Source organism: Bombus fervidus, chromosome 1 (assembly GCF_041682495.2).
Source record: "Bombus fervidus isolate BK054 chromosome 1, iyBomFerv1, whole genome shotgun sequence".
Classification (NCBI taxonomy): Eukaryota; Metazoa; Arthropoda; class Insecta; order Hymenoptera; family Apidae; genus Bombus; species Bombus fervidus.
The window spans coordinates 11,809,176-11,835,771 of NC_091517.1; the positions used below are offsets into that span (position 1 = coordinate 11,809,176).

The 26,596-nt window shown below is 36.4% G+C and overlaps 1 protein-coding gene across 17 annotated transcripts in view; it reads left to right on the forward strand.

Annotated features, from left to right (window-relative positions):
- Nucleotides 1–26,596, forward strand: part of LOC139985753 (uncharacterized) — a 138,437-nt gene that overhangs the window by 18,604 nt on the left and 93,237 nt on the right. For 3 of the 17 annotated variants that reach the window (XM_072000540.1, XM_072000588.1, XM_072000598.1), the window contains exon 1: nt 21,035–24,549. The exons of 4 other annotated variants lie outside the window; for them this stretch is intronic. In XM_072000540.1, the coding sequence (XP_071856641.1) occupies nt 24,340–24,549 (210 nt within the window). In that variant the 5' untranslated portion in view covers nt 21,035–24,339. 10 more of the 17 variants (XM_072000471.1, XM_072000527.1, XM_072000489.1 and 7 more) reach the window with 10 other exon arrangements.

Sequence of the window (26,596 nt, forward strand, 5' to 3'; positions counted from 1 at the left end):
GATAGCAACGTGAGCCATTGGTATTTGTAAATATTTACGAAAATTTTTGTAGACTGCTTGTAATCTTTGCTCCTTACATGTAAGAAATACACTTTAATCTTTCAAGCAATTGTGTAGTATAATGTACATCAAGACGAAAATTAATTCACAATGGAAATGACGGATATAATCAGACTGTGAAAATTGTTGTGCATATCAATCTGTATGTCGGATATGTTAACTTATGACACTTTACTGCGTTAGATCTTGAACTGTCGCACGAAACTAACCGACTTGTTCAAACTTATCTTCTTCTGTTTAGCAGTAAATTCAGTCATCAAGATACTGCATTGGTTATCACGTATGTATATATACGGTACACTTTCCGTAATGAATCATATATATAAACAAAACGACCGCTTCACTATTGACATTTGAGCATATTCAACTAGCCACCTATTACAATTCGTTTTACGATACATATTTTCTAATGAAGATTACGCGCGCTTTTGTTCAACGGTTTACTTTGTACTTTTTAAAAACTGAAGAAGACTAAGATACGGATCAGAAACCATAGTGATAATTCGATTTTCGAATACAATTTCACAAAATCATCACAAGAACGCCATGAGAAAGATGCTTCTCGATTGAGACTCTGTTGAAAACACGAATTAATAAACACGTATAGACGATCTATGATCGAATGAAAGTGTCAACTTGAGAAGCACGGATTCTCACGGATACGATACATTGCAAGACAAGCTGAACACAAAATCGAGCAGCAGATCGATATAAATTCGCTGGAATGCGATAGTTGAAAGGACGGTTCAGGAACGCGATTATGCGGATGCCAAAATTCTCAACCGGCAGTGTTCTGCGTGGGAAACGAGAGAGAAGGAAAGAAAGTGAGGTCGTGTTCTCGCGAGTAATTTAGTTGATGGTGGCTGCGCCCTCGACAAGAGTGAGCGAGCGAGAGAGAATGGGCGAGAGCACCCTTAGGAACGATTCGTGGCCTCTTCAGAGACCTCGAGGTCGGTCCTGCCTGTTAGTAAATATTACTTAACATTATTGCTTGTCAGGCTGATGTCATTGTGGACGTGGACTAACGAACGAGGACGCTCGCGTTCACTTCATTGCGTGTCGCAGTTTTTCTCTATGGAATTTGGCTTTTTGGAATGCCAAGCAGAAGCTTGCGTCAGATTATTTCGCAGCAGGGCTGGGCAACTCGTGGCTCGCGAGTCGCATGTGACTTCTTTCCTGCTTGTATTCCTTATCATACGCACTTGACTTTTACGTATGTATCTTAGGTATTTTGATTCAGAAAGTTTTATTCTTTCAATGCAAATAAAGAATATTTTATGAACACAAATAAGCGGAGCGTTAATTAAACTGTAATAGACCCATAATCATAATCATTGTATATATACATACATATACTCTCAGTCGCACGAGATAAAACAAGATAGGAATATATGACGTGGTGGGGGCATCGGCAGATTAATGGTGAAAAACTCGATGATGGTAAGGAAAAATGTATTAAATGAAATTAAGAAATTAATTGACAGATAAGGAGTTAGAATGACGAGTGTGATTGTTACATTAATGCCTACTCATCACTTACTGACATCATTCATGTGATATGGCAATATAGTTCTTGTAACGTATTACTACCGAACTTAAATTTTCTTCGCACAACGATACGTGTATCGCAATACGCGAGATACAGCTAATTTTTTCTCAATAACCATACGACAAATTCCTGCTCCTGAGTCTTTCAGTTGAAGAGAAACATCGTCGCAGCTAACTCATTAATCGTCAATCTGTCAATCTTGTTCGTTTCCTTTGTATCGTGTATTCACCTCTGGAATGTTAATTTGGAGTAAAAGGATAAAGCAAGATCATTTTCAAGCGAACAGTAATTGATTTTTCGGTATATATTACGCGAGTACTAAAAGTGAAAAGATCTCCGATAAAAACCTTGGTGAGAAGCAGATATTTGTTTATTAGCACATTCTGACTTCTGATGAGTGTCTAGTTGTGATCTGATCATGTAACGAGTTCTAAAAGGCAGGTATACGTCGATTCCAAGGATTTACGTAAGATTCCACGCATTATACGCATTAATTATGAGGATACTATGTATGAGATTTGTCTTTTTATTGAATTACTCGACTGTCCGCATTGCGAAGGTAATCATATAAACAAAGATTGTCAATCCATAAGAAATTTGTCAAAACCATGTCATTTAAACGGAGATTGACATAGGAGATCTTTGGATCATGAAAATGGGTTGCTACATTTTATGGAAAGTCAAATACTTGAACTTCTCTTTTCCTCTTACATGTTATCAGTAATTCTGATAATAGCTGTCGTCAAATCGTTTTACAACATCTTGTTTCTGTAAGTCGATTGAATTAATTATTAAAAATAAATTGCAATGGTGAATCGAGGTTCGAAACATTTAATCTAAAAATCACAGCTATCTCCATAAAAGATAATTGTTTATTGATTATACGTTGTCTTTAACGTTATATCTATTATACAAAAGGCTCTCCACGAGATAAAAAAACTGTCTTATCCTATATTTGTGTCTATATAAATATCCGTAAGCTGTTTCTATTTATTTACATTATTTTATAGTCCTTTACATTGCTTTGATTAATCTTTTATGTTGCGCTAATTAATATTTTATTACATTCTACGCTTAAAAAATAAGGAAAAGGAATACCTACATGCATTTATAAACATTCTATTGATCGTTTGCTACCAGCTAATTCATTATCAACGTATTATAAAAAAAGTATTATAATTACCATTATATAAGTACCTCTCAACTATTTAACCCTAACGCTATCTCTTATTTTTAGAAATACCTTAGTTTAAACATATCGTGATACAAACAAACAAAAGGTTGTATTATCATTTACAGCATTATACCTATTTTATTAATTTACGATGAGATAAAAATTCCATACTTAAAATATGTAACTATGTTTCAACAAAGTTACATATTCGTAAAAATCAGGATTCGAAACGGCGAAGAAACCTGGTTAATCAGTGTAAACACTGGTTTTTAATTGACCGGTTAATCGGATCCGTAAACCTGGTTAAGCGGATCCCCGTAAATCTGATTTTTCGAGGCTTTTTTCTGGCGCGTCACGCACACTCGTACTCACGCGGACCCTCTTAACTCGTTTGTTCAGAAAACAATCTAAGTTTAGCGCGACCGTCTAAATACGTCCGCGGTGGCGGATCGCGAACAACTATTTTCGACTTGTATGTCTCACCTACACCGCGGTAATACTACTATTTTGACGTTTAATCTTCGATCATAGCTAGTGATATTATTTTTATTAATAGTGGCGCCATACGCTCGCACTGATAAATAACTTTGGCTCGCTCTTCGAAATAGAATTTAACGTTTCTAATTGAAATGCGTTATTTTTGTCGCCGGTAGCGGTTTAACGAGTCCTTTTTTTCTTTTGACATAAAATTTTCTTTTATGTACATGTTGGTTTCGCTGAATTATAAAAGCGCATTTATGAATGTCGCCAGAGCAATTTAAGTTTCGATTTAGTCTTTTAATAAATTGTCAAACTGTTGCATAATGAATGTCGCTTCGTTTATACTTTTACAAATGCAGTTTTGTAAACCGTTGACAGGTTAAACTCTGTTCGCCAAGATACAGAAATCTAGTTCCTCGTTGACTGACACTACTGATTAATTCTCCGCGAATAAACGCATGATAAATATAATTACACATTTTCTGCATATTACGCATAATAAAACGTTTATCATTTCATTTTCCAAAGTCATTTTATTCCAGATTGTTAAATGTGAGAAACAAAGGGAAAAGATCTACTCTTTCTACTTCCATTACTTTTGATTAGTATAAGTTTGTATTACATTAGGCGTAATACAATCTTATGCATAACAAACGAGCAAAGGGGCAAGGTATCTGAACTGTAATACAGTAAGAGGATATTTCTTGTTTTGATAATAATAGAAGAGCACAGTTTCTATTTTGTTCTAATATATTTTGCAATGTTTGATCGTAATACAAACATAACAATAGATAACATAATGCATAATACATTCTACTAACCAGAAATTCTACTAGTCATTCCTTCATGAAATCTAACACTAATCAATCACACCACGTCGCGGTTGGTATTGTGAAAAATAATCTATATTCTAAGTTATAATCGGTTAACAAATTTATTTTTCAGGTGAATCGAAGTATCGAATTGATGTATATATTATACTTACCTGTATATTGGTATAATTTTTTATTCTAATTATTTATTATTTATTAATACAGGTATTATTTCGTAGAGATTCTGATCCTAATTTATTTTTTGTTTTTGGTACTTGGATAAAACGAATATCGTTTCATGGAAATAATTTATTTTAATAATTAACTAAGTTTGAGAAGTTGAAAATTAAGTTTTTCTATAGCGATATATATAATATTAATGTAATATTTAACAATGTAGAACCAATACAATATTTCACTGAATTGAAATGAAAAAGAAATAGAACATTCGAGACTTTTATTCGATGTTTTACATAATACACAATCAAAGTTTTCAAAATAACGACACGACTCGACACCTACAATATCCTAAACCCGATATTTTGTCTACTTGTATGCCAAAATAATCTACGTGGAATTAATTTATCCTCCGTGCAAGTTTCTAGCTCGAGTTGAAGAACGTCCAATTATCCCAAACAAAATGTCACAACTCGACGCTTGTCTAAACTAAAATATGCTACACAGCAACCATTACAATAATACGATATTTTGTCTTGTTCGCGAAGCACGTCGCTTATATCTATTTTACTAGCAGTCATTCGTCTAGATTGTGCCATTTTTAATTTATTATATAATAACAACACGCTGTCTTCTGACATAGATAGCCGTCTATTTGGATCGACATCAAAAACTCGTGCGACTCGGTCAAGAAATAAACTGAACGCCGATATCACGATGCAACGAAGACGATGCAAAGTCATCCTCGTATTCACTGCTTTTTTCGCTAATTGAATCAAAACCTACAATAACAATATCAAAAACATTTAGCATATTTTTTGAAAAATGCGGTTTTTAAATTACACTGTTCCGTAAGATTCAATCTAACGCGTTTGTTGTGTTCAACATCATACTGAGAATCTTGAGGTTTTCATGGCTCGAGTTGTCGCAATCAACCCTGCTACTTCGTCTTGGGTTTATATAACGTGAAATGGATATTATATTTTAGTAAATATTATTAAAATATAGTAGATGTTTAATTGTTGTCTTAATCTAGACATTCATCCGGACAAACCACCTATATCCTTCTGTACTATCTTCTTCTTCTAGTATCTTTAGCCGTCTCTTTTTCTTTTCCGCACACGCCAGCCATCTTACTACTTCCACATCGAAAAACTTTGCCACTACATCTTCTAACCTGCATTCGCACCTTTCCAGTTTCCTACGTGTCTCAATTAGGTGCTTCAGCGTTTCCCGACCTTCCTTGTGTAACACACAATGCTACAGCATACATATGCTACTTTCCTCATCTATCCAATATTTATCCCATTGCTCAAAGTTTCCGCTCCTGATCTTTTCTATTAGCTTTTGACTGTCCGCTACACCTACCCTGTATTTGATTTTAATATTTGATATAATAAATATATTGCTTTTCGCGTGTTCTACGCGTTTTATGGATAAAATATTCAAAGAGAAAGAGATATCTAAAGAGATACAAACCCGAAGAGGAAGTAAGGAGAACAGCAGGATTAACACACTTAGCATTGTTATGGATAACATTGCTAATATGCTGTTCGATTCTGTCTGACGCTTCTAGATACAAAAATAAAAGATCCCAACATTTCGTTAATATCAGTACAGCCAGTTTCGTCAGATTTCCAAGAACTGCGTGTTATCACTGCAATTTTCGACCCCTAACGAAGATAATTACTAGACTGCGAGTTTTTATGCAAATTCATATTTTTGGGAATATAATTAAAAAAGTAAAACCTCGGTAGAAAATGACTGTAACTACCGAGAAGTAGTACTAAAGTACTATACTCTAGATTTTTCACTTTTAAATTTCTTATAAATGCATAAAAATCCTCAGATCACTGATTGCAACGTTAACGACAGTTTGGCAATCTTTTGCTCTTATCGTTGGTTACGGCTCACATCCGAAAGCCTTTAAAGATCCTTATTCGAGGTTTCCCTACAATTATATTGTCACCTTACGAGTCCTTTCGAGAACAGCGAACGTTTACTCTTGGATCGATGGTATGTCGAGAATGCTGATTTGGAGACGAAACAGAGTCTGGGATCGAGTTTCTACTTTCTAAAGATAACGTGCACAAATTAAGAGGGCCGTGGAAACTGCTTCCTCAAAGCAACGTATCGTCGCTGAAAGGAAACGCTAAAGCCAACAAGGAGATTGCCTCGCTCGCCATAGGAGGAGAGAGAAGCTACACACGGGAGACATTTTGCACAAAAAAAAGGATAAACATCAATAAAGACAGCGAGGAAGGGTGGAGACTCCACGCTCTTGATCCTTCTTTTCGTCTTGGCTTCCTCTTCGGCCGTAGCATCACCTCCTACCCTCGTTGATTTGTTCCACTTCTTTCTCGACTCAGTGTTTCGACAGACGAATTTCACAGTTGCGTGTATCAATGTCATGCTATTCCGTGAAAAAAGGTGTCTCGTCGATAGAGACGAACTGAAAGGCTAAAGATACTGTTAGGATGAAATGAAAGAGTAATATACAGGGTGTCGCGTAGCATCCGGGAACCGCTTCGGCGGTAGATTTTGTGTATGACCTTGCTTTCGAATTATAGCGAGTTTCTTCTGCAATAAACCGTATTTGCATATCTATACAGGAGATACTCAAAATGATTCTCTTTGCATCCCAACACGAGCCTGGAGACGTTTACTACCATTAGCCATTAATTGTTCTACGCTTTCTATTTCTTCAGGTATTGTTCTGATTTTTTGGACGCCTTGTACAATTCTCTCGCGATTTCGACGCTGTTGACGGACAACTTATTCCAACGTGAAACCTATATTATTGGATTATTGTTCTGTTTGATATATTATGACAGATTTTTGTCATTTCTTTCTTAATTCAGGCCTTTGACGCGTGAATATGAACGTTATATCATTGCTCGAAGAATAATATTTTGTTGATAGACGGGGGAGAAAAGATCACAGTCTCGAGAGACGAAGCAATTGAATCGATGAAATCGTGGAAGGAAGTGCAAGTTGCGCAACTTGTTATAAGAACTTTTTACTTAATAATTGCAGAGTTTAAATAATAAAAGACGCAAGTAGCACGAACGTAAAAATTTTCTTTTTATTTTCCTTTTAGTGAAGAGAAATGTAAATTGCACGATAAATACAATACAATAAGACAATTTTTTAATAAGGTAGGTACGCTGAATTATTTACTGGGGTAAAACTTGTTTCGTAGAAAGTCTCTATTTGCAGACACTTCAATACGGCGGATAGTAATTGCCAATTAACCTATTATGAAAATAAATATATCCTACGAATATACAATTTTTATGATTATTGAAATTCAAAAGAATACATATATGGTATAAATATATGAAAATAAATGATATGAATTTTCATAACCATACGATATAAATTTACAAAAATAAATGGTATAAATTTCGTATAAATTCGGAGATTTACGTTTATGCGCAATACAGCATTGAAATTGAAAAGAAAGGCAATTTATACTTTACAAAGCGCTATTGTTTTCTTGATTGGCTATAAATCAAGTCCCAATTTAATATCGTGTCTGTTAGCACGGTTCATTGATATTCCACGGAAATCGTAGACATCTTTAAACTGTATAATCGATTTTCATCTAATATATCGTCTGCCATTTCTATCTTCTTTTCCTCTCACCCTCTTCCGGGTATTCGAGTAAGCCCTTGTAGAATCGGCAAGATATTACCAGAGAAAAAGGTGGACGGAGTTAAAGGTGACAGACATCGCTATTGGAGGTTCCAACGAAAAATATTCGCCACGAACGCACTGTATCTACTGGGAAAATGGAATTTCATTGTAACCAGCAGCCCTGATTTAGCATCGAGGATAAAGGCACAGAACGATTCAACGATAAAGAGATTTAGGGAACTTGACAGTGTTCAATTACTGCGTCAAAGAGAGACTAAGGTTTGCTCTTTGGATAGGTAACGTAATTATAGCGCGATCACGGATACCAGAATTTAGAATATGTGTACAGTTGCTTCAACGTGTTATCAATATTTTTAATGCGGCTAATTTTGTAGATGGTTAAATAAGAGCGAAACGTCATTGAATACCAACTAATTCTTGGATTATTCTAATTACAGAGAACCATTTCTAAATTTAAATGTCGCGTAAACGTGTTTTTAATGAATTTTTTATTCATAGATATAGCCAAAAGAATCTTCCTGTTCGATAGGTTGTTCTAAACTCGTCGTAGTTCCCTTGTTTTAAAAGTGTTTCTCGAGGTTCCGTTATTTTCAACTTCATTAATTTTCTTAGAACTTAAACAAACGGTTATAAGGTTGATAATATAAAAGTTTATGAAAGGCTATAAAGGTTGGCAGCGATTCTTTCTACAGCTATACAACGAATTTTATCATTTCATATACGAGGTGTGTCTAAAAGGTAACGAGATAGATTTCGGTTCTGGGGAGTCCGCGACATTGTATCACGATGCTGCGACGTTATTTGAGACGTATATCTCTGCCCTACCTTCTGTACTAATTTCAACTCGATTCAGCTAACACGACCAATTTCGCAGCGAGTTTTATAAAAGCGTGTTTTAGCGACGCGTTACGGAAATGGAACAGCAACGTATCGAGCAGCGTTTTACATTGCATCAAGAATGAGTTTCGATCAATTTCGAACGAGTTTGTAAATAAGTTTTGTGTCCAACAATAGTATTCATGTGCTTCCACAGCCTCCGTACTCCCCAGATATGAATTCACGTGACTTTCTCGTTTTCTCAAAATTCAAAAGTCATCTTAAGGGATATCATTTTGGAACTATGAACAACATCCAACAGGTTGTAACCGATCAACAGAAAGTAGTTTCGGTAGAAGAATTTCAGCACTGTTTCCAGGAATGGAAACGGTGTATAGCTTCTCAAAGGAATCATTCTGAAATGGACAATATAGATTTTACATTAAATGACATATCAACATTTTTAGAGAACCAGTTTCGTTACTTCTTAGGCACATGTCGTAGTACTAATATTTGTAAGGGTGCATATTAACAAGTTTGCTACCGCCGTTTAAAAACTAGGAGGCTTCCCACTGTCCAAATAACGAATTTTCATGATATTATACATATATACTATAAAAACGTACTAAATCAACAATCAGAGCGAATTTTATAGTATGTCAAACATGTGCGACGCTGGGCTGTGAATAAACCGTATCTATGTACATATATGTGACGCATTGGAATAATGACAAAGAAAAAGACATATTTGAAGCTAGGTTATTTTTATTTATTAACGTGATATTTTTTGAAAGATCCACATAATCATCATTATCATTATCATAAACTAAAAGGTATTGAAAATATTTCTACGACTATCTGGGAAGCTAAAGTCGAACGGCGATATGCACAAGTGAAATTACTCAGAATGCTGATACTGGCAGCGTATTTGAGGAACGTTGAAGTCGCTGAGTTATGCTCTTTCGATGTATAATTATCAAACACTTCCAACAATAGAAATGCACTGTTCGAGCGAAGGACAAGTCGCGTTTTAATGAAATATTGTGTAGTTAAAATAATAAAAGATAAACGTGTTGTAACACCAGATCAAGGGTAGTCGTTGTGGATACTGTACAGAAGCATCTCCGATGACAATAAACGAGGCTTCATCTATTTTTCTTGTCGAAAATTGGAACGCAATTCGCTGTACAGCTCTTAGTGCGTCACGCACGTGTGACGTTCGGCAGCGAGCGTGTTAGGAAACGTGACCTGTAGCATACAACGATTGTTTTCGTAAAAATTCTTAATGACATTTCACATTTCACATTATGACCATAAGACTATACTATTAGATCAGTGTACAATGTGTTGTCGCAAATGCTGTACGCGTGTAGAAGCACTCTAGAAGTTGGAAAATCCTGTACTCTATCGCTAGAGCAGGTGTGTACCACAAAAGAAGAGAGTACGTAGAAAGTCAGTCAGGTGTACGCGTATCGAGTATACGAGGGCGTATAATGGGCTCGTAAGGCTCGATGGATCCGGGCGGATGGAGCTGGAGCTGGCTAGCAGAGAGGGTGCGCACGCATTCTCTCCCAGGAACACCTTTTGCGCGTCCATCCGCGTGGCCCAGCCATGACTAACCACCCCCGTAGCGCGACCAGCTCTATCGTTACCAAAGTCAGCCTGGATAGCCCACGCTTCCAGGGTTTATAATACTTTTTCGACCCCTGAGGCGAAGTTCCATCCCGACGGAAACTGTTAATGGCGTAAACAGCGTCTGGTATTTGCCACCAAAGGATAGCTTAATTAACCGTTATACAGATTCGTTGTAACAGGTTGTAGCCTTTGTTATTTTTGGAAAATGTCGAGTGATTTCAATCTTGATCAAAGGGACACTTTGACTTCTCTCTTGTTAGGGAAAGATTTGGCGGGGTTTAAATTTATGTTGCTTCATTACACCCGGTTCTCACTGATTTCGATGAAAGTTGACAGAGTAGTAACTAGATACATGGTAATTGTAGTTTCGGCACGTATAGAACCGACATAAATCTACGGAAACGTATCGTTTAAATTTTCATTAAAAGACCAATCGCAGTTTTTTCCCAAAATTTTCTCTTATATGTCGTTTAGTAAACGAATCTTTTTATTTTAACTTTTCAGGAAAACTCAAGCTGTTTGATCCAGTTTGGAAAGAGTTATTCTGTTTTAAAGGGTGTGCCAATATTAATGTAATTGGTTTTATGAGAGAAACACGGTTTAAAGTTTAAAGAAATCACATTCCGTGGTATATTCAACTCGTAGAGTATTTTATTGAACGATATAATCATAAAATATAGAAGCAAGATCGATCAACTTCACTTTTTATTACCAATTTCACACTATTAGTATCCAAGAAAATAGATAATTAGTATTGAACATCTCAAAGAAGAAATCTTAAATTTATGAAAATAAGATTTATCACAAGGAGATAGCATAAATAATTGTAAATTGCAAACAAAATTGTGGTAACAAAAATTTGTAAAATATTCGCAATTGTCGATCTATGAATTTTAATTTATGGATGTAATCAGCGTGGATTATTGTGTAGAATTTTTGTTAAACTATTTATTTTCCACGTAATTGGTCGAACATCTGCACTTAAAATTACGTTCATTGTTGTAATACGGTATTGTAGTACTATCATCTTGCCACATCTGAATCAAACCTTGCTAGAACGATAAGATAGTAGGTTATATCGCGTAGGGTAGACCTGGTCGAAAATAACAATTTCACTTTCGAATACTATCTCGAAAAGATAGAGCTACAAAAAGTTCCTTTATACCCGAAGCTCATGTACCCATCTAATATTACTGAAAGTATAACAGTTGGACTTTGTGATAAGTAATATCAAAATTGCCAATCAAAAATAAGAATAAGAGAAAATATTACAACCACCCTTTGCTGCGGGGAGGGTTCGCGAAGATAATTGTAACTTGATGAGACCAAAATATTTATTCGATCAAATAAATAAAAAGAAACTAAAATATCTGTCTAAGCAAAGAGAAACTGAAAACCAGTTAAATCATTTGACAATTTGAGTAAGACTTTTAACCATTTACAAATTACTATAAATTGTTTGCAATGTTATAAACGTGTGAACGATATGTCAACTCTTAACGAAAGATATTTACATTTTTATCTAAATGGTGGGTGAAATTATAACGAACAATATGCGAATAAACGATATAAATGTTTGACGTGAGAATATAAGATTTTGTTTATTGTTTTAACATAATAAAAAGCTAAGAAAATTTACTCTATTAAAATTCCAATATCAATTGATTGACATTAATATCGTATACGTATTTGTACATGCATATAAATATTTTCTTTCCTCTTGACACAGGTAAATGTTAAAATATTCATATATGAAAATGTATTCTAAAACCAATCGAATTTTTATTATATTTACGTACTGCGATTATTTTACTTTTGGTACAAATATTCCATATTTTATTGGTGAAATTAAAAATACTTCCATCATTCGTTTAGAGTGGATTTTATATTATTGATTAATCGCTGCAATCATCAGCCTCTGATATTCGTCCGATAGCTGTTATTGGAGGGAACGCTATGAAATTTGAAAAATGTAGTTTTCGAATCTATAAATCGAAATAACCAATGAAGATATTTCATCAATCTGAAATATGCATATCACGTTGTTTGACAACCTTATATTTGTCTGTTTATACAAATACACGTGAAATATGGTCGTCAGTATATCTTCGATAATTTCATTTCCTTGATTTGAAATAAACGTCGATAAACGACGATGGCTATTCATCTTCTCTTTCGAACGACAATTTTCAGGCAAGTTGAACATTTTTCGGTCAGGTTATTTTTTGTTTTAATTTCGCGCTTAGAGATTGCTTGGCAACGGAGTTGGAAACGGCGTACTCAATGCTCCAAATTACACAGATCAGTTGTCCATTTTGCCATTTGCGCGATGGTTCCTCTGGGAGGAATAATCGCGGGTGGTTCCGCCACGTTGAATTCGACTGTCACACAATCCTTCTCGAAACAAATTGCACGTCATCCTATCTGAATTATGGTTGCAGACATAAGGAAAAGGGAAAACGGGAATTGGATAAGATGATCTGTTCGATAATAATGCATGTCCCGAGACTTCTCTGGTATTATGGCCATAATTATACCGTGGATGTTTGTGTATGCATGGAAAATTTAAATGTACATGCATATTTAATGTACCGAAATATTATGTATATATATATACCATCTATATATATAATATATATTATATATTATTATATATATAATAATATATAATAAAAAATATTATATATATAATCATATTTAATTGTTATAAAATAAAAAGCGTGTATTGGAATTATAAATACCTCCGAGGTGGAATTATTTTTACTTCACCGTAGTTCAGGAAAACTGATAAAAGAAGAATGATTAATGGATTGGGACCACGCAGAAAGAATTAATTTAATCACCAAGTAATGTACAATTTTATTCGTATTATTAACTGCAAGGTAAAACTGAAAAACTTTTCTGGCATCGAATGTGAAATAAAGCTATATGATACAAGGTATCATAGATATACGTTTAGAAAAATTTCACGAATTAGAAAATTATTTGCGAATTTATTCTATCGTATCTTATTTCGAAGAATTATATTCAAAACATAAATAGTTGTATTTAATGATAAATCTGAAAATGAAAAGCTACGATTGCAGATACGGGGACAATTTGCATGTTACGATTTGAAACGCAGTGATCTAAGAGAGTACCATCTATATCGATAAAGAAAATTACCGATACTATCTCACGTTTCCTGTGACAACCACTCCGTCTTGCATTCTTCTCGCGTGGAAAAGAAATTAATCCGATGGATAGTGGGAGAAAAAAGACGCGCAAAAGCTCGAAGAAGCGGAAAGAGTCGTAATGAGTAACCAGACAGGAAGAGCGATAGATACGGAGGAGAGGCAGATAGAATAGTTTCATGGCACCTAGAAGAGAGAGACTGAGATGGGATAGTGGTTGCAGTTGCGAGGTCAATGGCCGACAAGCAGTCACCCCCCGTTCCAGCCATCCTACCAAACGAACAGAGGTTCTCAGTTATCTGTTTTTCTCGTCTCTTTTCGTCTCGTTTGGTTTTGCTCCTTTCTTTCTCCAAGTATCTATCGAACAAAAGTGACATACAAAATGAATATAAAAACAAGCTAATTGTAAGTCTGGAGGATTGTCTGGAAACAGTGAACTTACTGTTTGTTTTATTAATCGTTAACAAATTTATGTTGTAGCAAGCTGAAAGAGTGGCTATTTATTTTTAGAAATTTGAATATTGAATTATTTAGCGGTACAGAGAAACAAACATTGGAATTTAACTCTCTAAAGAAAGAAAATATTTAAAGAAAAATTGGATATTTAAAAAAAATAATTGTGGAGAAAAGTGTACAAGCTTTACTAGATGTATAAATAAGTTTATAACATGTTGGCCTAAAATCTAAAATTTTGAGCCAAAATCCACGTCTTTAAGCTCTCACAATAAGCCTCCATTTAACGAACTCGTGTAGATTTACTGTGAGGTATATGTTTGTCAGTAAAAGTATAGATAAAATTAAATCGTATAAACACTCGGTACAAAAGTCGAATATCGTTACGTTTTATTTCGATAATTTAGCGATAAACAACTCGATATTGCAAGCAATCTTATTGGAATGCAAGAACAAGTAGTAAACCGTAGCATATTCGCGGTCAAGCAGTGGACGTCAGTATCCAAAAGGACGTTAGTACTTTTATGCATAAAAAATTAAGAGAGTTGCGATTTCTTCGCGTATTAATATGTTGCTTACGTTGTAAGCATACATAAACTTCGATATAGAACACGAAATAGGATTCGATATCGATATACATAGAATACATCCGATATAGAGTATGAAATATAAATTGGATATCAAATAACTGGAACGAATTTGATTAAGCATATCGTATTCCTCTAAAACTGAGTATGTATTACAAGCTCGAAGATTCAGTGCCATTTATAATCTTATCAATCGAAGTAGTTCGAATTTCATGAAAACTTTCGTTTCATAAAAAAAAAATTCTGCCGAAGTTGTGATAGCAGATACTGGAAATTATTATTGAAGTCACTTGTCCATCAATCTATTCGATCGAGGTATTATCAGAATTAAAATTTTCAAGGGAAACGAAACTTTGAAAGCTTTTCGCCAGTTTCACTGACAGCCGTGAGTTTCAGTTTGAAAGAAGTTGAAGAAGTATGTAACTCGATTACCTATACTACTTGCATTGCAAGCTATATGCATGCAGTATGTACATATATCGCGAGCACCTTGACAGAGGCAAGGGAAAATAGTACGTGTATTTCTATCGCGGTAATAGATACGTACTTGTGCCCGTTTACGCTGATTCTATATTTGGAATCGCTTAGATGAATTCCTAAATACGCGAACATTCCGTTTGAAAGTTTCGTGAAGTCGTTGCGTGAAACCGTCGCACACGGCTATAATATTACGTTGTTGCTTTAAAAGTCGAACTGAATAAATTGGCCGCGATTTGTACCAAGCAACATTTTTGTTGCGCTTAACTTCGGTTAGATCACGTTGTTCGAACTACATAACAAGACAACAGCATAACTTTTCTAAACGAAAACGTATTTTACATTTTCTTCTGTTTCAGGGGAAATTCTTTGATCGCTTTTGAAGTCGCATATAGTCGTAGATTAATGTAATACAGTGCTAGATAAAACTATAGTAATTTTGGAATAACTAATGTTCGCTGATCCCTTTTACATCTTTAACGCGATATTGACAAGCTTTTTTAAAAAATAATTTAAATTGTCTCTAGTATCTAACCTACAAAATATTCGATTAAAATAACCTCCTTTAGGAGTTTTTGAGGTCTCCGAAGCCAAAAATATTGGTCGCTTTTCACGGAAATAAGACGTCAAAAATTTCGATCAACTTGTTGATGTATGACATCCTCGTGAATTTTAACGGGACCTTTTCTAAAATTTGATGCTCTTAACCTACTGTATGGCTTACTCTGTGTGCATTTGAATCGTGAGTATTGAACTAGGTTTGTTTGGGTTATTTTTTATTTTTACAGAGAGCGGTAAGCTGTAAACAGGAAAATTGGCATTTGGAGCATTGGCATTAGCTGTGCTATCACTTTAAACGGTAAGTTACCCCTTACCGCTCTGTATGGTCTTAAGCGGATTTCTACAGTTAAAACCTTTGTCGGCTAAATGTTCACAAAGACGAATCTTTAAAGGCGTTCGTTTCCGTGAAATATGATGTCCGATTTCGGCTTTGCCGGCCCAAAGCACCCTCGGAAAGACACATTTAGATTAAAAATTTTACAGTCCATATCATTACTTCTATAGCAAATCCTTCAAATTTATAATCTATCGATTTCATAAAAAGAGAATAAATATGACTTTCAATTCTCAATTGTTAATTTCAATTGATATAAACTTATTTGTCTTAGTAAGATTTACGTAACGACAAATCGATCAAGCGTCTATAACTATAGTTTCTAACTAGTAAGTACTAATAACACAATTGAAACTTTGAAAAAGAGTCAAGAATACGTCATCCAATTGCCGTGAAAGTATAAAACAGTGTACGCGAATACTGTGAAATATGCTCTTGGTCTCTTGACAGAGTCTCCGTGTTTCGCGTTGACACCATCGATTCGCCGCTAAAATCCATTGTGGCAACCATTAGACGCTAGGATCTCGTTTAAACGCAGATGTCCCACGACGAGAGCTCTGGTTATTACCTAAATTCGGTCCGTAGGTCGATCGACCGGTGCTTTCTGGCGTTCGTTAACAAACGTATTCAAGGGATCGTCGACGACGAACCCCCGTCGCGAGTTAGAGTGTCCTTTCCGCGAAACGAGCCGCAAAAGAAAAGTTTGAAGGGGGGAAAATAAAAGAAAAGAAAAGAGAAGAAAAATGAGGTTTCTATGGCGGTGGCCAAGTTGAACGTAAAAGAGAATACGGGTCAAGCTTTTTTTTTATAGCGGCAATGGCAATCCGGCGATAATGCAGCCCGATTCTCCCTCTTTTCGGGATTGTCGTCGTGCACAAGAGAAGAGAGGATTCACTGAAAACACATCGTTATTTTCTCTATCCGCAATTGCCCCAGCGGGAATCTCACCTTGGTTCGGGCATGCTCTCCTCTGCGTGCGTTTTCAGGGTCACGCTCTCGTAGGAAATCACGAATTGCTATAAACTGGAGGAACATGGGTAGATCTTTCTAATATTTTAATATTGTATAATATATAAATTAAAATAATATATCGAAATGTATTTGAGGCGGTCATTGAAAGAGTGGTATAAATGTAGAGTACTAGTTGTTATTGGTGCATAATTGCTAATTATAATTTATAGTAACGAGAAAATAAGAGTAGTATGAAAGAAAATATGATAACTAGAATCTTTCTTCTTCTGCGTGTGTTTCCATGATCACGCTTTTACGAAATCGTGAGTTGCTGTAAACAGGAACTTAGGTAGATTTTTCAAATATTTTGACGTGTAACATATAAATTAAAATAATAAATTAAAATGTATTTAAAGCGCTCATTGAAGGAACGGTGTAGGTGTAGTATGCCAGTTATTATTGGTCGTATAATACAAGTTATAATTATAGTAATCAGAAGATAAAAGTAATTACGATAGAAACATCCGAGGAAGTTAATGTTATTATAAAAGAAAATATAATAACTAGAATTCCTCTTCTACGTGTGTTTTCATGACCACGTTCTTACGAGTTATTGTAAACCGGAATTTAGGTAGATCTTTCAAATATTTTGACATGTAACGTATAAACTAAAATAATAAATTAAAATGTATTTAAGGTGCTTGTTGGAAGATTAGTATACGTGTAGTTATTCAACTATTGATCGAATAATACAAGTTATAATTATGGTAATCAGAACATAAAATTAGTTACGATAGAAACATTCGAGAATGTTGATGTTATTATAGAATAAAATTCTTCTTCTACGTATGTTTTTTATTGTTACGCTCGTAAGAACTGACGAATTGCTATAAACGATCGTATTTGGTGGAACATTTTTCCCTTTTTTGAAAAGTGTAATAGAAAGTGCAAAAATTTCATAAAGTAAAATGGATTGTATCTCTCGATGTTTCCTCAGTTTACAAAACCTCTTCGTCTTGATAAAATAAAAGCTTCTCGACGCTTAGAATTGTATTATTTTCTTTCTTCTGATCTGTGTAAGATATGGTGATCATTTTGATTTCTCATGCGTCGAAACAAAGATCTCTTTGTTGGAGTTGGATGGGAATATGGGGATGCGGAAATATGAAAAATTTAAAGTCATGAATGATAGTCATGTTATTGTAGAGGCACGAGCTTTGGAAAATTTAGTATTTCAAGAATGGTAACGTTTATTTGATCGTATTTTTCGTCCTTTCGTTTTACGATATTCCAGCATTTTATCTCTCATTTTTGCAGCTTATCCAAAAATTGTCGATGATTTTTAACTTTAACTTGTATACGGGATGTATCGTTGCTTTTATTAAAAATTCATAATAATATAGTAATAAGAGAAATTAGTAAATAATTGATTATTGACAAAGAAATTATTTTTCAGTCTATAACTAGATTGCAAATATTTATGCAAGTATATAATATCTATGATCAGAACTAAAATAATGAAATCTAAATAGAGATCCCATGTCGCTTGCTAAATATTATAACGAATAATTTGCTTTGGCTATTTTATGTATTTTTGCATATTGCCGTTCTATATATTTTTATATCCTTCGATTTCTCATAAGTGTTTAAACATCCGCCATCTAATTATAATCAACTATGTTTATTTTTTCTTCATAAGCAAACGAAATTCTGGTTATAGAAAGGTTAACGTGTTTTCACCGCTATTTCCTCGAATAAAGCACTCGGCCGTGCTGTTTCGTCGAACAGAGACGAGTGCATTCGCGTTTTCGATAGTGTGAATACGTTATCTGACGAATCGCATATGTAGAACCGGAAACGTTTATCGATTTTTCATCTAGCCATTTCTGATATCGGTGTAAAATGCAGAGATAGGCCGGCACATCGCTCTAAATTCATCGGACACAGTTGTCACGATACTTTGTAATATTCCCTGCTTTTTTCGTTTCATTTCGAGAAAAATCGAATTTATCCACGCGACAAATAAAAATAATCTTTTTCGCGTATTCGTTCCTCGAGCAAAAATTTTATCACGTTGCTCATGGTATTTGCGGCATTAAACATCGCGTTTCCATCATTTTCATGTTTCAAGAGGGAAACAAATCGTCGAAAGGAATTTCTAACGCGTTCCCTCAGGTTTTCGCTTGTTTTACACTCTAATGCGATATAATTTGCTTAATGCTTGTCGCAATGACGCAGAAACAACGTAATATACAATTCCATTTAGATATTAATTCTACTAGAAGTCACGGTGAGCGAGTAATGAAAGAATATCGCAATATACTGCAGTGTTAAAGAGTCAAAAATTTATTACATGTAAATGGTACTTGTGTAAATGTATCTGCTATATATCTTCCAGTTTACTCCGTAACGGCCTTTATACCGTATTTCATCTTCAAATTCTGTTTTCGAAAATTTCAAAAAGTGGAAAGTATTTAAGTAATTTTATTCGAAATTTTCATTAACCCATCGAAGCCTGTTTAAAATTTGAAATTATTGCGACGGAGCATATCGAGTGTACTTCTTTGAATACAGCGAGCGTCTATGAGTTAAGAAATTTCTTTTAAGAAATTAGCGATTAATTCGAAAAACGATGAAGGTCGTCGTACCCTGTAAAGAGAGATTGCGCTAGACTTTAACTACATGTAATATTCATTAACCCTTTACTGCAGTTTAAAGCTTGACTCTACTTTTAAACACCCTATGCATTCGTAATTAACTATAAACCCAATTCGTTATACGGCAAAACTTGCAAAAGCAAGTAAAAAATTTTACAAATTGTACAATGGGTGAAATTTCTAGCAGTTTGTGAAAGTAGCTTGGTGAACCCTAGAAACGCTATCCCACAATTTTTCTTTTACGACCAACAATGAAAATCGACATCGGGCTTTGCTTATCGGTACTCTAAGCCATAAAGTTTCAAGGCATCGGTCATTGGCTATTGTAAACTCGTGAATCGAAAAAATCGTTCCAATATTCGACATACACGAAAATTTACTCGATCGAACTTTCACGAATCTGCGAATATACGACTCGAAAACGCCCTGTCTATATCTCTATGAATCAACCGTTCAATTTGTGCCCGCAGCTTCCGATCCATACTTCCGAACAGTAAACACGGTCAGCTTCCGTCGTTAGCGTTGTTCAGTAGCGACGAATCAGCAGAGCACGCCTTCACGTTGCATGCAATACTCCCAGCGAAATCTGTAAGGGATCGATAAAACAGGGTATATCCTTTGCACGCGTCTTGCGACCGCGAAATTCTTGACCGCGGACGTTCGCGATGTTCCGCGGGGGGTAGTGTAAGACTGGTATGACGTGCGTGTGTAAATACGTGGCGGCTACGTCGCCGTGGCTGGCGCGTACACGCGACGGAAAGAGGGAGGGATCCGTTATTGATCTTCTCTCGTCGCGTACAAGCGATTCCTCTCTTTCTCTCTCTCTCTTTCTATTTCCCAGAGGGAGAAACGCATCGAAGCAAGCGCCGACCGAACGGTCGCGATGGCCTACCTAGAACGAGTCACTCGCGACGAGAGCTCGACGCATAATGAGAAAGGCACTCTCGCGTCGCCTGTTCGGAGCAAGCGTTGCGCGGTTCGGGCAGCCTGACCGGGAAGCGTGGCCAGGCAACGGAGGCGGCCGAGAGGCGGCGAAGACGACCGAGCACCGCCGAGCTCGTACACCGTCCGAGCGTTCGTCGCTCGAAGCCAGTGGCTCAGTGCATGCACAGCGGCCGGCCGGCGTGCATAGTCGGTGATAGCTGCAGTACGCTCCCGGCCTCGAATTCTTCTATCTTCGGGGGGATATTCCTCTTTCTCTCACTCTTTTTATTTATTGCTACATTTGCCTCGTACGGAAACGTGTACGACGGAGGAACCATCAAGGGAAGCGCCCTCGTGCTCGAGCCGACGTCGGCACCGGGCCTCGGGGCCCGGGGGCCAACCCGTAACACGCGGTTATGGAGCTCCTAGGCTCGTCCCGGTGCGGAAGCAGCTACGATATCTGTGCGCGGGCGTTACCCCGTCGTTCTTCTCTCGCGTACTAGTTAGGACGGCACAACGACAGCCAAGCCCCGTATGCTCCGCTAAAGGTATCGCATCCAGGGTATCGTTCTTACTCGCGGATATTCTATTCGATTCTACTGCAATCTCGATGGACGCTTCTCTCGTGTCTCTATACGATGAGGATATTCCGAGGCTGTATACAGAAGTCGAGTTGCAGTTGTTGAAAGAGGATATCATCGTCTATTGACCATCGTTCGATTGTTCCTTCGCTGTCGGGTGATACGGCTTTTAAGTGATACGAGCGTATGTTTACGCGGTGCGTCCGTACGACGAGGAAACGATAGTGCTTGTTGAATTTCCGTACATGTCGATGTTGATCGAGATGTTTGAATCTTATCGACCGAAATGTAAATAAAGCTAAATCGCTTAATTTCTCATGTCGATGAAAATGTATTGGTGAAAGGTGGCCCGGAAGCTTCTCAACGAATCTTCTTTCTTTCCGTCTCTCTTTAAATGACAAGAATTAATCGTACGAGCAAGAGACATTGAAACGATAGGAAGCGCGGAAACGAGTACACGCAACCGTGGTTCCCACCTTTTTCCAAACCTCTTTTCCTCTCGTTTTTCACCATTTCTTTTTTTTTTTTTTTTTTTTTTTTTTCGTGGCCGTACTCTTTGAGAGCGAACTCTCGCCACACGGTTATAATTGCTGCTCCGTAAGCTGAAAAAAGAGTCTCGCGGAAAAATCGAGGTCGAAGGGAACAAAGAGGAGGACCTTTGTTCTTGCCCATTTTTATTTCTTTTCTCCTCTCTGGCCTGCACACAGCGAAGAGAGAGAGATTCTTACTACGGATTCGTGGTATCTTATCGAGAAAGGTAGTAGCGGGAGAATCTCGTTGTTTACCTGACGTATTAGACGTGCCATTAACGACGACGACGACGACGACGACGACGACGACGCGACGCGATGGAAATCGACAATGTAGTTCACGGATAGAGTCGCGATCATCGAGATTTCCAGGTTCAGCGAGTGAACCACGTGCTCATCATCGTCTCGATAACCGTTTTTTTCGAAATTCGTCGACGTCCGATCGAAAGAAATACGAAGGAAACGACAATTTACACGTTTCTCTGTACTTGTCCCTGTTCTTCTTACACGGCGTATGCCATTTTCCCGATATATTAATCTTTCGTACTCCGCATGAATCGATTGACAATGTGCCAATTGTTATTTGGTTTTACTTTCATCGGTAAAGCGATGGAAAAGAAAAGAAGTTTACAATGCACAGGTAAATTCGTATCATAGATATTTATTAGGTACTTTCTTTCTTCTAAATATATGAGATTTAGCTTTAAAATACTCCACTGTATAAAAATGCTGGGATCGTTAACTGATCATATTGAAAGATTTTGCAAAGGGTGGAAATCTGGCGGATGTATTTAGGGAGCAGCGTTGTTAGCACGTTCCGTGCCCACTATAAAGCAAAAGTTCCGCTATATCAGAATTACGTAATGTTCAATATATTAACATTTTAAATAAGATTTTGCTAGCTTCACATAATCGTGAATAAAAGACTTCGCAGGTTCCTCGACTTTGAAAGAACGCGAATGGTGTTTCTTTATCGTTCAAAAATTATAACAAAAATGTCGTTTGCTCGTATAGAAGAGAAACTGCAATCAGTCACGGTTTTTAGTTCGATCTAAAAACTAAGGACCAATAACGAATAGACTGCAGGTGTATTTCTTGGTATATCAGTAAAATGATATAGTAATTAAATATAATATTGTAGTAATTAATAAAATACGATTAGAAGGATATACCTATATAGATATACAAATTGCGTAATCTCTAATCATAAATAAACAGATGTCTGTTGGTTAAAACAAGGCCGAAATTGTTACACAAAATATTGCAACAAAAATAAACGAAATAAAAGGGAAACTCTCGAATATACCTACTTTTGGCCCAAAATTCAAACAGGAAGTGCATATCGGAACATTTGTTTCAAGAGTGACGCTTCGATCTTGCTAGCGCCAACTTTTTAACCTTCCCCATTCTACGAGTCCTTCTCTTCAGCCGACGAAGTGTTTGCTTTCGTGTGTATCTTGGACCACGGGGGACCCGAGGGGCACGGGGCGCGTTAGAATTCCAAAAGCTACGTTCCCACGTGACCCGGACACACGGCGCCACGAGACATCCGTTCGGAATCGAGATTAACGTCTGTCCACAAGGAAATCGTTCGATCGTCAATTTTACATCGTACGGACCATGTGCGTACCCAAATAATCGGTTTCGTTCACCTTCTGTGTGTGATTCGCCCAACATTTTCCTATTCTTTCTCTCTCGTTATCCTAGTCATGGTGCTCCATTGTAGGACCACTATGTGTCGTTAGATGCTATCGTGCTCGTAACTTGACGGCAATCGATAGTTTCCTCCGAGGAAAGGAAGGAGAGAGCTGCAGCTCCTCCCTCTCGACCTTCTCGAGTTCCGTGGAGACTCGTTTCCGACGTACTTTCCTGGTGGTGCAGGTGATATGCGGTACCGGTGGATCGTCGTTGGAAGGGACGGTCGTCTGAACGGCGTGCGACACGGGATCGATCGAATGTACGCGACCACGCGACCACTAGCCGATCTCCGGATCAGGACAAAGCTGAACCGTGTCCGGGATGAGGCGTTCGAACGTGAAAGATAATCGGTCAATCGTGTCGAGAGATATATCTGAACCAGCTGGCTAGATGTACATCGTAGTAACGCGAATATATAGTAGTACGATCGAATAGTTAAAACGGTGAAGTTCGAAGTCGCGGTTGGATAACGATAGGAGATACCTGCATGCGAAGATAACGATCTGGGAGATCGGAGAAAATAGTGTGAAACAGTAGTGAGCAGCTGAAGTGCGACAGATACGTGAAATTTAGAGAAAGAATAATCAGAGAAATTTTAGCACAAGTGATAAAAGTACTCGAATAATTAAAAAAAGAAGGCGCGATAAAATCAAACACGAGGAATTACGCGAGAGATTAAAAGCGCAAGCTTTGAAAACGCTCTCTAAGAGAACATTCAGGAATTGAAAGAAAAAAAAAGAAGAACAAAAGAAATTAATTACATTTCGAAGAGGCGAATAAATTATCGACGATCCATCGAGGATAAAAATCCGAAATAAAATTGGAAGAGTGTAGCGGAATTGTATAGTAGAGAAAAGAAATAGAGAAACAAGATTGAACGAAACGTTTGAAGGGATAATAAGATTAAAGCGTGAAAAAGATAAAAAGAGGCGGAAAACGAAAAAGGCAGAAAAGCTGGCGTCCAAAGCACGTGAGGGTGGCTCTCGCGGGACTCGGACCCGTCGACGAACAAATGGCGGCTCGTTGTCCAGCCGAGGAAGCGCGACGGGTATGCAGTGTGGCCTGTGCGCTGTCGTTGCGGGACTTTTCCGCCGAGCCATGTGTATCGCCGGCAGCAGACGAGGTTCCGGCGAATCCTGCTATCAGGAACTTACCGATGCCGAAGGGCGACGACATTCGCAGATCTCACCCATCGAGACCGGTCTGACTGCGGCGGAGATCGCGGAACACGTTATAGAGGCCGTTGAGGCTGTAGAGGAGGTGAGACTACCTTTACCACCCACATATCTAAGTACTCTTACTTCTCACTTCTCATTGTTTTTCCTTCTACCGATCGTTTCGTGATTCTTATGTAATGTTTCGACCGAACGAATGTGGATACACGTACGAGTCATCTAAAAGCGCTGTCCGGACTCTGAAAGAGCAAACATTTGTTTTTGGTAGTCTTAGTGTACCAGTGAAGTACGTGTTTTAAAAAAAGATTAGTTTTATTGATTTAGTACAGGCAAGGGATATTGAATAGTATTGGATAGTTTCTACTTTTTAGTTTTCAGGATGTAAGTGTTTCTTATTTTTCCTACGGATTTGGAAAAATAGAATACAGAATTAGAAGTAATCGATATTAACGCTGCGACTACTATTTATTAATATGTACTTAAACATATCGTATGCAATTAATTGGGATTAAAGTAATGTGGTAATAATAAATAGCTATATGTAGCTAAATTTTCGATACGATAAAAGCAAACATTTTAATATCGAAGGTAGTTATACGTGTTTTTAGTAATTGTAAAAATAAAAAACTGATAGCAGTCATTTTGACAGGCTCGGTAGTTGCGGTGTTATTGGATTGTTGAAACGAATTGAACGAATAGCGTGTGTGACACGTACGATACTTCTTGCTAAACAGATACTTTGTCGCTTTTTTTCATGGAAGATAATTGAAAGTGTATCAAGCAAAAGTCTGTATAGTTGGGCAATTTTGTACGTTACGGTTATTTTAAACATAAATAATTAATTGTTAACTCTATCTTTTTTTTTTGTTTGTTTGCAACTGTTTCCAAATTTAAATGTCGTTGATTCAATGACTGGTTGAATCAGACTTGTATTTCGTAAAGTTTTCTTACCATTTATCTTCGTGAATCTAAATATTTGTTGAAGGAAAGATTGATTAATTCTTCCAAATACAATATACGTGTATGCAATTAAACGTAATTTTCAAAATAACGCGACATAACGGTATAACAATTCAGCAATTTTTATAAAAGTTACCGTATAGGATAACTGCACCTAATATGGGACACCTGATTTTAAAGACGAAATAAGCAAAAAGAGGAAAAAAGAGGCTTTCTTTTCAATGAAATTAACGTTAAAACGCGACAACATGGATAAATGCTCGTGTGCTAATAGTCAACTATGTAAAAGTTTAAGTGTCGTAAAGTCATGATGAAAGGTATTAAAAAAGTCAAATCCGGCAAGTTAAAAAATAATATTTAGGAAATTTGTAAAGAAACCTCAAAAAATTTTATTTTTACCGTGAAAACTGAATATCTATTTAAGTAAAAAAAATAAATAATTATTTTCCGTTTGTTTCAACTTATATTATATTATGTTACATTATATTATATTATATTATATTATATTATATTATATTATATTATATTATATTATATTATATTATATTATATTATATTATATTATATTATATTATATTATATTATATTATATTATATTATATTATATTATATTATATTATATTATATTATATTAACGACCTTTATCTTCTACACGTTGAACACGCGAATGACGCACCTGAAACACATAAATCGTGATCCAAGTGAAAACAGCAAATACATTGGGCACATTTTTCACTATTATTGTCTCTTTTGTAGTTGCCAACACAAGACAGATACTATTCTGTATCATAGTCATCGGTAACAGTATCATTCACATGTTCCATATTACGTGAATACTAAATATATACGAATACATACCAAGAAGAAAATTAATTTCACGGTAAATTTCTTTGGTCACTCTAAAGCAAACGTGTTTTACGATAAATCATGCAAAAATAATATTTTCTAAGTTGTCTCCATTAAGAAATTTTGCTCTCAAAAATTTTATTACGCTTTCAAACACAACGATCAACTGCATTCAACGACAGATTTCCAAATGAAGCTGAGATGCGAATATGTTTACCTCTTGCTTTTAGCGAAATATTTTACGCTGTTGTCGATTGATTTTGTTAGTTACTCGCCGAAATATTGCGCTGTTCCATATTGGGTATAGTTGCCCTATCGTCTCGTCA